This window comes from Rhinopithecus roxellana, chromosome 15, assembly GCF_007565055.1.
Source record: "Rhinopithecus roxellana isolate Shanxi Qingling chromosome 15, ASM756505v1, whole genome shotgun sequence".
NCBI lineage: Eukaryota > Metazoa > Chordata > Mammalia > Primates > Cercopithecidae > Rhinopithecus > Rhinopithecus roxellana.
Genome location: NC_044563.1, coordinates 77,412,985 through 77,424,099, shown reverse-complemented (window position 1 = coordinate 77,424,099; position 11,115 = coordinate 77,412,985). Strand labels below are relative to the sequence as shown.

At 43.6% G+C, this 11,115-nt stretch overlaps 1 protein-coding gene across 3 annotated transcripts in view; it reads right to left on the bottom strand.

Annotated features, from left to right (window-relative positions):
• Nucleotides 1-451: 451 nt before the first annotated feature.
• Nucleotides 452-11,115, bottom strand: part of PAFAH1B2 (platelet activating factor acetylhydrolase 1b catalytic subunit 2) — a 35,285-nt gene continuing 24,621 nt past the window's right edge. Inside the window, exons 6-8 of one of the 3 annotated variants that reach the window (XR_004053492.1) lie at nt 6,756-6,883; nt 2,543-2,755; nt 452-575 (exon numbers count right to left, since the gene is read on the bottom strand). Coding sequence is in view for 1 of the 3 variants with exons in the window: in XM_030917379.1 (XP_030773239.1) it covers nt 10,811-11,089 (279 nt within the window). In the remaining 2 variants the exon portion in view is untranslated. Of the gene's footprint in view, nt 576-2,542; nt 2,756-6,755; nt 6,884-7,469; nt 11,090-11,115 lie in introns of those variants that run through there. The other 2 variants (XR_004053491.1, XM_030917379.1) reach the window with 2 other exon arrangements.

Genomic DNA, 11,115 nt, shown 5'->3' with positions numbered 1-11,115 from the left:
GCTGTCTACCTGGAGGGGAAAGCCTGCAATGCTTTCTACAACTCCTACCCAACTCTCTCCCGTTATTCTCACCATCTCTGAAACTCATGTTGGAATAGGCAGATGTTTCTTTTAAGGATCTCCAAGTGTTGGGTTCTTGTTGAACAACTCCTACCTTGCTCAAATATAAGGATTCCCCCCTCTCCACCACCTTTACAACTAACATCGTCCATCCCTGGGCCATTTTTTCTCCAGGGATCTTAAAAAATGAAGAACTCAAAGGATTAGGAAACAGGACGGTGGCCTTACCGGCGGAGGGGAAACGGAGGCAGCACTGCAGGAGGAATCCCCATGCCTCTCCCACCCCCCTCTGGAGGGGCCACACAGCTGCAGGGACGGCCTTCCGAGCTTCCCAAGCTTGCCGGGCTGGGGCTGTTTCCCTTCTTCTCTCAGGGGCAGTTACAAAGCTCACTGAAAGATACTGACCTTCAGTGTAAAATGGTGAAAACTTTTCTACAAAATATTTTGGCACTGTTTCAAGAAACTTAGAGAGCTTTATACCCTTTGATCCAGTAATTCCACTTCTGGACTCTATCCTAAGGAAATATGAAGCACAGATAAAAATACGTGGGCAGCTATGCTTATCACTGTGATATTTATAATATAAAGCAAAAAGGAAACAACTTGGAATCCATAATGAGGGATTGGTTAAATGCACTATCATGAAGGCATCAAAAATGATGCTTAAGACTTCAAAGGACATGTAAGCAGAGAATTCAGGATATGACACTAAATAGTATATAGGGCCAGGTGCCGTGGCTTATGCGTGCAATCCCAACACTTTGGGAGGCCAAGATGAGTAGATTATTTGAGGTCAGGAGTTCGAGACCAGCCATGGTCAACATGGTGAACCCTATCTCTACTATAAAAATACAAAATTAGCGGGACGTGGTGGCACGTGCCTGTAATCCCAGCTACTGGGGCGGCTGAGGCAGGAGAATCGCTTAACTCTAGGAGTCGGAGGTTGCAGTGAGCTGAGATTGTGCCACTGCACTCCAGCCTTGACTGCGACAGAGAGACTCTGTCTCAAAAATAAATAAAAGAGTATATATTCCAAATACATATAGACATGCACAGAAAAATAGAAAAATATTGTACTAAAAATTTAGCAATGTCTCCAGAAAGCAGGCCAAACTTTAAAAATAAAATTTAGCAAATTAACTTTGAACTACAATTTTAAAAATAACATATTGTATATCATTTTCCTTTAACTCTAAAAATATAGAATAGTACCAAAAAATAAAAATTAATGGATTGTGAGTGGTTCTTAAATTTTTTATATTTAAAAAAATTTACAAGTGTTCTACAATGTACATATATTGCTTTTTTTTGCGGGTGGGGGATAGGGTCGCACTCTGTCACCCAGGTTGGAGTGCAGTGGCACAATCTCAGCTCATTGCAACCTCTGCCTCCTAGGTTCAAGCAATTCTCCTGCCTCAGTCTCCCGAGTGGCTCAGATTACACGCATGTGCCACCACACCCAGCTAATTTCTGTTTTTGGTAGAGATGGGGTTTCGCCACATTGGCCAGGCTGGTCTCAAACTCCTAACCTCAGGTGATCCACCCACCTCGGTCTCCCAAAAGTGGTGGGATTGCAGGCATGAGCCACCGTGCCCAGCCACATATATTGCATTTATAAGACAAATTCGACTTTTTTTTTTTGAGATGGAGTCTTGCTCTGTCGCCCAGGCTGGAGTACAGTGGTGTGATCTCAGCTCACTGCAACCTCCGCCTCCTGAGTTCAAGCGATTCTCCTGCCTCAGCCTCCCAAGTAGCTGGGACTACAGCTGTCCACCACCACACCCTGCTAATTTTTTGCATTTTTAGTAAAGACGGGGTTTCACCGTATCGGTCAGGCTGATCTCAAACTCCTGACCTCAGGTGATCTACCCACCTCGGCTTCCCAAAGTGCTGGGATTACAGGGTGAGCCACCATGCCCGGCCAAATTAGACATGTTTAAAGGAAAAGAAATGTGGCCATCTCTGAAGCTGTCAGACATCCTAATAAAGCCACCCAGATCGGTGCCTTGTCAGAGTTCTCTCAGCTGGCAGGATTGCAGCAGTCTCAGCTCCCAGCCCTGCCCAACTATCTGGAGCCTTGTTCCAATGAAGACTATTTTACCTTATGACCAAGTTAGTTATATTTACTCATTCCTGCAATAAATATTTAATAAGCATCCACTATGTGCCAGGTACTGTTGTAGTTATGCTGGGCAAATGGTGAGTGGGGGAATTAGTTTTGGCCTCTGTCCAAGCACAGCATACTTGAGGATGAAGACCAGAAGCAAGCTGCAGCAATTGGTGAACCCTTTGGAAAAGGAAAGTTGAACCCTTTGGAAGGTTTGAAAGTGAACCCTTTGGAAAGTTCCTTTTGGGAACCCTTTGGAAAAGGGTTCACCAATTGGAAAGTCAGCTAGAAGACAACCTTAGGGGTTTCCTTGGCAAACCCCTCATTATACAAATGAGGAAAGTGACGCTCAGAAAAACTTCAACCCATTAGTACCTCACTAGACCAAGTTTGCACCTTGGTCCACCACCATTTCCAGCACATCTAGGCGAATATGGATCAGAGAATCCTCAGGATGACAAAAGAGGTTTCTTCATCATGAGCCCTCCATATATTCAGCTGCCAAGTTTGGAGACTCAGTATAGGATTTCCACAGTCCATCTGGACTTTTCTTTCATGGTAATCCTGCTCATCTTTCCAGTAAATAATCTGAAACATTAAGAAACACTCCTGATACATTGCCCAGGCTGGTCTTGAACTCTTGGCTTCAAGCAACCAGCCTCAGCCTCCTGAGTAGCTGGGATTACAGGTGGGCACCACTACTCCAAGTTGGCCTCGTAACTTCGGGGCAAGATGTGACCCTAGGCCTGTTTTAAATGCACATCTGGAGTCCTACTTCACACTTAATTCATCTTGGGAGGTGAAGCCCAGAAATCTGCAATTTAACGTGGCACTCCAGGAGCTTGCTATGCACAGTGAAGTTTGAGAACCACTGCTCTGGAACCAAACAACTGTGGACTATCACTATTTCTGTATGCTCCCTTTCCCCTGGCAATATCTGGAGAGAAACCCATCCAAGCAAACTCTGAAGGGATCTTTACCTTTTGCAAGGTCTCAAGACTTAACTTTTGAATTGTCAGGACCCTGGGTCTACAGAGTGGGAGGGCAGCAACCGCAGATTTTCTTGCTGTTCCCAGGTCTGCAGAACTTTCCTCAGTCTCTCTGCCCCACCCTGCCAGGGAGGGAACAGCACAACTCACTTATGAATAGGTCCTTTCTGAGGTCTGTCCACTGGGAGAGAATGCCTATTTGTTGGTTGCAGCAGTCAGCAAAAAAGGGCAATGGTGGGTCTCAAAGTCAGACTTGTGAGCATACAGGGGAGACGTTGGGGCTTCAGGGATGTGATCTTGGTCTTGTGCACAGGTCCAGCTACCGCATTCCCTGGCATAGTATACAAAGACCTCAATCCTAACCCTGGCCCTCAAGCGGTCAGGGTGGGGCCATAAGGCTCCGATGACTTCTGTTTCCCTGTGGACCACCCTTCCCGAGTGTTGAATGGACCAAAGAAATGGGACCATTCAACACACAGCTGAGGAGGTTGCTGGACCCATGAGTCCAGCTCCATTTTAAGTCACAGGGGATTTATGAAGTTTGGGGTGAGAGGACAGGGAGGAAGCTTCACGTGGCTCAGGGGTATTGTTAAAATGACCTGAAGATGGCCTGGTGCGGTGGCTTATGCCTGTAATCCCAGCACTTTGGGAGGCCAAAGCGGTTGGATCACACGAGGTCAGGAGTTCGAGACCAGCCTGGCCAACATGAAGAAACCTCATCTCTACTAAAAATACAAAATTAGCCGGGAATGGTGGTGCATGCCTGTAATCCTAGCTACTTGGGAGGCTAAGGCAGGAGAATCGCTTGAACCCGGGAGGCAGAGGTTGTGGTGAGCTGAGATCGCGCCATTGCACACCTGGGCAACGAGAGCGAAACGCCATTTAAAAAAAAAAATGGCCAGGCGCGGTGACTCACACCTGTAACCCCAGCACTTTGGGAGGCCAAGGCTGGTGGATTACCTGAGGTCAGGAGTTCGAGATCAGCCTGGCCAACATGGTGAAACCCCAGTCTCTGATAAAAACACAAAAAATGACTTGGGCGTGGTGGCAGGTGCCTGTAATCCTAGCTACACAGGAGGGTGAGGCAGGAGAATCGCTTGAACCTGGGAGGCGGAGGTTGCAGTGAGCAGAGACTACAGGCCATTGCACTCCAGCCTGGGCAACAAGAGTGAAACTATCTCAAAAAAAAAAAAGAAAAAAGAAAAGAAAGAAAGAAAGAAAGAAAAGACCTGAAGACTGCACTCGGAGCAGGATTTCGTAAGAATCACAGTAAATGGATAGCTGAATCCAATCAAGTTATTTAGGAACCTGGGAGGTAGGGAGTAGTCATGCCTATGGGTGGGAGACAGAATCAAAACAGATTTCAGAATCAAGCAATGGTATAACTTTAACCCAGAAAAAAAGGATTCAAAACCAACCCCTCTGAAGGAAACGGACCTGAAGCTTTCTGTTTTCACTGTGATTATAAAAAGGGCTGTTTTTTCTTTTGGTGCTTAGAAAGAATTGTCCCAGACATAAGCAGCTCCAGCAGCAAGAAGAGTTCAGCATTTTTTCCATCATACACTTTCTGTTCTTTCCCAGGGCTGCCCTTGTGTCTGGCTCTCTCTCTTCCTACAAGGACTGCGAAGACTGGATGCATGTTAGAGTGAGAAATCAGTTAAAGACACAGGATTTAATCTGCCGTACTAGGGAAAGTCTCAAACTTGTCACATGGCTTCGTGGTATTATGGAAAAAGCAAGGACTTTGATGTCAAAAAGTTCTAGTTGCTGGGAGCCGCGGTGGTTGTCCTGACGCGTAAGGAGGCGAGGCTACACATTTGAGGCCAACCTGGGCAGCATAAAAACCTCTCATCCATTAAAAAAAAAAAAGAGAAAGAAAAAAGAAAGTTCTACAGTTAAATCCTTGCATTGTGTGCTTTAGGCAAACCACTTAAGCTTTCTGAGCTTTCGGGAGCCTTGTCTGGACTTGGTCTCTACTGTCCTAAGTACTCACAGTGGAGCTAGGCTACCCTGCATTCACCATCCTATTGTCTAAAGAACAGGAAGGGAGACAAAGGAGAGAAGCTCTGACCAAGAGGGCAGTACTTTCTCCTAGAGGTAGATCAGCCACTTTTCATTTCCTAAAACTGGGCTTTCACCATTCACACTGGGAAATATCTGCGATATACTCAGGCCCTGCATCTGGCTCCCTCTGGCCACGTGAGGAAACCAACATCAGAGCTTTCCAGGAAACAAGGCTGGTCATCAGGTTGCAGAAAACAAGCAGATAAATAATTGATCCGTCTCAAATCTCTGCCTCCAAAGATCACTGATAAAAATGAGCCAGCTCTCTTATTTCAAGAAAGCTTGGGTCTTTGGCTTAGAAATCAGAGGACAGGTGGCCGGGCTGCTGTTATCACACCTGTTATCCCAGAACTTTGGGAGGCTAAGGCAGGCCAATTGTCTGAAGCCAGGAGTTCGAGACCAGCCTGGTAAACATGGCGAAACCCTGTCTCTACTAAAAATACAAAATCTAGCCAGGTGTGGTGGTGCACGCCTGTAATTCCAGCTACTCAGTATGCTGAGGCACAAGAACTGCTTGAACCCGGGAGGCAGAGGTTGCAGTAAACTAAGATTGCACCACTGCACTCCAGCCTGGGCAACAAAGTGAGACTCTGTTTCCAAAAAATAAAAATAGAGTAGGAGCTAGACCAGCAAAGGAGTAAGAGCACATTCCAGACAGGGGGCTCCCAACTATGGGCAAAAACATACAGGTAGGTTTGGTGCTCTTGGCAGAAAAGTTCAAAGTAAAGGGTAGAAGCTTACAAATGAAAGTGGCCAGGTCATGGAGAGTGTTAAATGTTACATTTAACGGTTTGATCTTTTAAGTCAGTGGTTGACAAGCAAGCTGCAGTACACTGGTGTGTTATGAATCCACTATAAGCGTGCTGCCAAAGCTTGACCAGGGTGTAAAATTCACATATATATATACACATATATATGTGATATATGAATTAAGCCAGAATGACCCAGCAAATAGGCCAAAGGCATAGCGTAACATCAGACCACAGCCAAAGATTGTATGTTTAGCAAAACATTGAAGATTTTTGCTTTGTGGCTATGTAAAAACACGTCACTGGGTTAAAGATTTCATCTCTGCCATGGCTGGAAAATAAAGTAGGGGATGGATTCTCATGTTGGTTTCTCCGGTTTTGCCAAGTACACATGCTGGTGAGGGAGCTTTTTCTTTCTTCCACATCACTACCTCTTCCACTTGTTCTGGGCCATTTAAGAGGTTCACATGGGGTAATACAGATACAGTAAAGCAAAGCCTCAAGATCCAGGCTGCTTTCACTGCTGCTGTGTGGCCTGCAAGCAGCTGACAAAGGCCTCCAGGAGTGTGGGTGGAGAGGAACTTGGTGAGATGAGATACGGGGGAGGCGGGAAGGGCAGCTAGAAAAACAAAATGTCTCAATTTATCTCCATATTTTTCCTCCTAGAGAAGCAAATCATTTTAATCCAATAGTATACCACTGAGGTGAAGAGTGATAAAGCAAATGATACAAAGATCACAGAAACTTTTAGCTGCCAAGGAACATCACACTGGCATACCAATTCACTGTAATTATTGCTGGCCTGGTGGTTGCTGGTGTTAGTCATCAGGATAGGTCCTGATGGACCAGTTAACCGACCCTTGTTCTAGTCTCATTATCTCTGAATAAGAGTATTTGGAGGCAGCTGTTTTACCCTGCAGAGGTAAGGGTGATAAATGAGTCTATGCTCAAGGTTCATGTCCTCTATGCTGTAGTAACACGATTTTTTTTTTTTTTTTTTCTGAGACACAGTCTCACTCTGTCATCCAGGCTGGAGTTCAATGGCGCAATCTCGTCTCACTGTAACCTCTACCTCCTGGGTTCAAGCATTTCTCCTGCTTCAGCCTCCAGAGTAGCTGGGATTACAGGCGTGAGCCACCATGCCCGGCCAGTAACAACATATTATACTGAGACTGATGACATTCACCCAGTTCAGATGAGGTGGTCCACAGCCTACAATCCAGACTAATCTTATCTGCAAAACTATTCCAATCTAATGGAAAAGAGCAGACTTTAAGGATGGCAGTTATGCTTTCTGAAGGGTCCTTATACCTACTCATCCCACCCTACCATCCTACATGCCCGAGAAGGTAAGTGATGAGTCAGCCTGGTACATTCAGTTCCACAGTAAAGAAGCAGGATGATCTAAATATCCAATTTCCTTGTAAGGCAGGGAAAAACCATCCCTTTTTTTCATTAGAATAAAAACTATGATAAAGGAGACAGAAAGACATCAGCAACTTTGAGCAAAATGTTTACATTTATATTGAAATATACACTAAAACAGAATGAGTTCTACTAGTCAATGAAACTTTGCCAAAGCAAAATCACAAACTTCCAACGGGGAGGTCCAGTCAGCTAGCAGCAGTGATCCCCAAGCAGGAACACCAAGAAGCCTGGGGGACCCCTCTCCAAAAAGCCTCCTTTCAAGAGGCCCCAACTCACTTCTCCCACATGCACCCACATGGATTTAGGAGCTTAGACATGCTCCTGATTTTCATATATTTTTAGTTTCTTCTTCACTGCAATAAATATAAAGTTGGCAATGCTCATACACCACAGCACAGACAGTATTTCAGGCTTTAGCATACAACTGTAAACAGTGACTAGGTTAAAAAAATAAAATAAAGTAAGTTGGACTTTTTTTTTTTTTTCAACAAAGAGACAAAATTCCTTAGAGCCGGGCATGAGCTACTCAAGATTTGTTTTGTTGGGTTAAGGTTTCCGACAAAAGATTCTGGTTTAGGCAGATGCCCTTGACAGTTCAAGTAGACCCAGAATGGTAGCCAGAGAACTGTCTACAGCAACCGAGAATACATGGACTGGAAGACAACCTGCCCTAGATCACCCTTGGCAGTACATCTTCAAGCTGCCACATTCCAGATATGACCACAGACATCTTTATAGTTCCATCACTGGCTGCCATCTAGTGTAGCAGGAATGCGTGGGCGAAGGAATACAAATTTGCTGGGAGGAAAAGAGAATAGTATCTCTGCTAGCTGCCTGGAAAGTTGGCCCCTTAATCACAATGACAACTAGGACATTTCACTTGGACAGTGCATTAAATTTATAGATTTTTTTAAAACTACAAAGACCAAGCAGTAAGTTCTGTCACTGACGCAAACTGGGATGTCAAAGAAAAATAGATTAACTATTTTTACCTAAAGTAGTGCAAAGAAATCTGGCAAAAAATGAAAGTGAACTCAGTATCTGCACATCAGTAACGGGGCAGAATTTTATTTAAAAGGCTAGTGGTTCAAATACTATTGCTTGAATAGCTCTGGTAGATATAAAATGTAGTAACATCTGAGGTTTGTACATATGAGCAAAGGAGCTGAGGGCCAGCTCACAAAGGGATATGTGATCCTCAGTCAAGAAAGAAGCTAAAAGCGCATGCTGCAGGAGTAGCCTAATGGATTTATTTGCACTGTACTCCTACCTTCTGACAAACAAAAAAGACCTGGATAGAAAACTGTCTTTCCACCCACAAAAATCTGGCTTAATTCTTCTTCCTATAAAACTATACCTCAGCTAAGAAAAAAATCTCTTGTGAAAAACTCAACCTGGGCTACTAAAAATAAAATTTTTAATATCGTAAACAAGTTTAGTAAACACCATGTGGATTTTCTGTTGTTAATGAAGACATGATACATTCAAAAAAGTATGTATTTTTAAAAAAGAACAAAACAAAACAATTTTCTAGAAAGAGACTTCACAAGAAAAAAACGAGCCCAAGTTTTATCCCTCAAGCAGAAATGGGTCTTAGCACAAATCAGTAAGCCCTCCTCCAACATACAAAAACACTGAAATTTGCCTTTCAAGTACGTTACTGAATTGGAACATTAAGCAGAATCACTGCAGAGTGTATTTTGATGGGTTACTTCAATACCCACCTGGTCCAGTTCAAAATATCGATAGATCCAGTTTGTACATATTCCATAGGTATACTGATAAAACCATCTACTATCCCATTTTTTTAATGGCAGTTCTTATATAGCCCAAGCAAACATTAAGATCAACAAATTCTCAGATTAAGTACATTAATAAGACACCTTAGAAGTGAAACAAACCTAGTTTTTACTAAAATGATGGGATAAAGGTAGTGTCTATGCTGAAGAGCAGCTTCACTTGTTTCCCCATGGAAAAAGGCCCAAAAATTTTTGTACGATACTTTAAAAACTAAGCCAATAAGGCCAGGCGCAGTGGCTCACGCCTGTAATCCCAGCACTGTGGAGGCTAAGGCGGGCAGATCACCTGAGGTCAGGAGTTCGAGACCAGCCTTGTCAACATGGCAAAATCCTGTCTACTAAAAATACAAAAATTAGCTGGGCGTGGTGGCATGCACCTTTAATCCCAGCTACTCGGGAGGCTGAGGCAGGAGGATCATTTGAACCCGGGAGGTGGAGGCAGCAGTGAGCCAAGATCGCACCATTGCACCCCAGCCTGGGCAACAAGAGTGAAACTCCATCTCAAACAAAACAAAACAAAAAACAACTAAGCCAATAAAAAAAAATATATACACCTTAAGATATTATAAAACTTGAAATAATGTCAGGTGCTATGGAATGGGAAACAAGAGTTCTGATTCCCCTCAACCCCCCAAAAAGCTGTAACAGGTTTTAAGGGAAAAACAAAACCAGAACTCTGAATATGAATAGCAATACACAGACTCTATAGCACAGAACACCACACAAGAATGAGTTTTATAGCAGTACTATCATGACAGTAACTGGCTGGAGACTATACTTCCAGCAACAGGGTTCCTAGGTCAAAAATGTGTTAAAAGCTTGTAATGTCAACAAGGACCAAAAAAAAAAAAAAAAAAAGAAAGAAAGAAAAAAAAAGGAGGGGGGAATGAAGGGGGAAAGGGGGACATGAAGGGCAATAGGGAGGAAAGGCTGCATGCACGGGTCTATTATAGACATGATATTCAGCAGCATAAAAATAATACCCTCCAAAGAGTCCCTCTAGTGGGGCAAAACCTGTTTTTCACTGCTAAGCATGGAAAAGATTAAGAAAGCAGAACAAACTCACTTCTACACTATAGCATCTTCCATATATGAATGACAAGCATGTTCAACCTGATGCTACATGTTAAGAAAATATTCAGTATACATGAGAATCTAAGCAACATAAAAACAAAAGGCTAAATTATGAACCTTAAAAAATTGGAAAAAACGTGTTTTAAAGCCAAGTAGGATGATTCTGATTATTATTATATATGACATAATCCACAGAAAGGCCAAGAAAAGAATCTTCATATTGTTCAGTATTTAGGCTTGATGTTGTCCTAGGAAAACAGTGATAATTCAATGAATGTGTTACACATACAACTAAAAAGTCCCCTTCTGGTTTCAAATGAATTTAAACAACAATCTTCCTTGGCTAATTTTTCTCCTCTGTCAAACAAACCTTCTATGTACAGGACCAGTTTAAATCCCTCCTCCCCTTCAAACACTAGATATGAACATCCAGGAACATTCTACAATGCAAAGTGCCTTAAGAAAGAGAAGGATTCTGTAGTGCCAGTGATAGAACTGATCTGAGGAAGCTGAGATGCTAGTAACACTGATGGGAGCCAGTCAGGCAATGGTGGTTTGTTTCTCCTCAGGTGTTTCCTCCAACAACTGCATGATCAGTTCATGCAGGGGTTTGCAGATCTTTGCATAGCCCCCTCCTGTCAGATGCAGAAAATCAAACATGTCGTGGCAGGAGATGGCACCGTCCGAGTGCACAAAACCCCCGTCGGTATCCAGGAGCTGCACGTTGGCAAGCTTCGGCAGCGAAACCTTGAGGAGTTGGTTCACCTTGGCGTTCTTTTGCCTCAAAGGATTGGGTTTCTCACCTCGAGGTAACAAACCCTGGGGCACAGCGGAAAACATTAAAT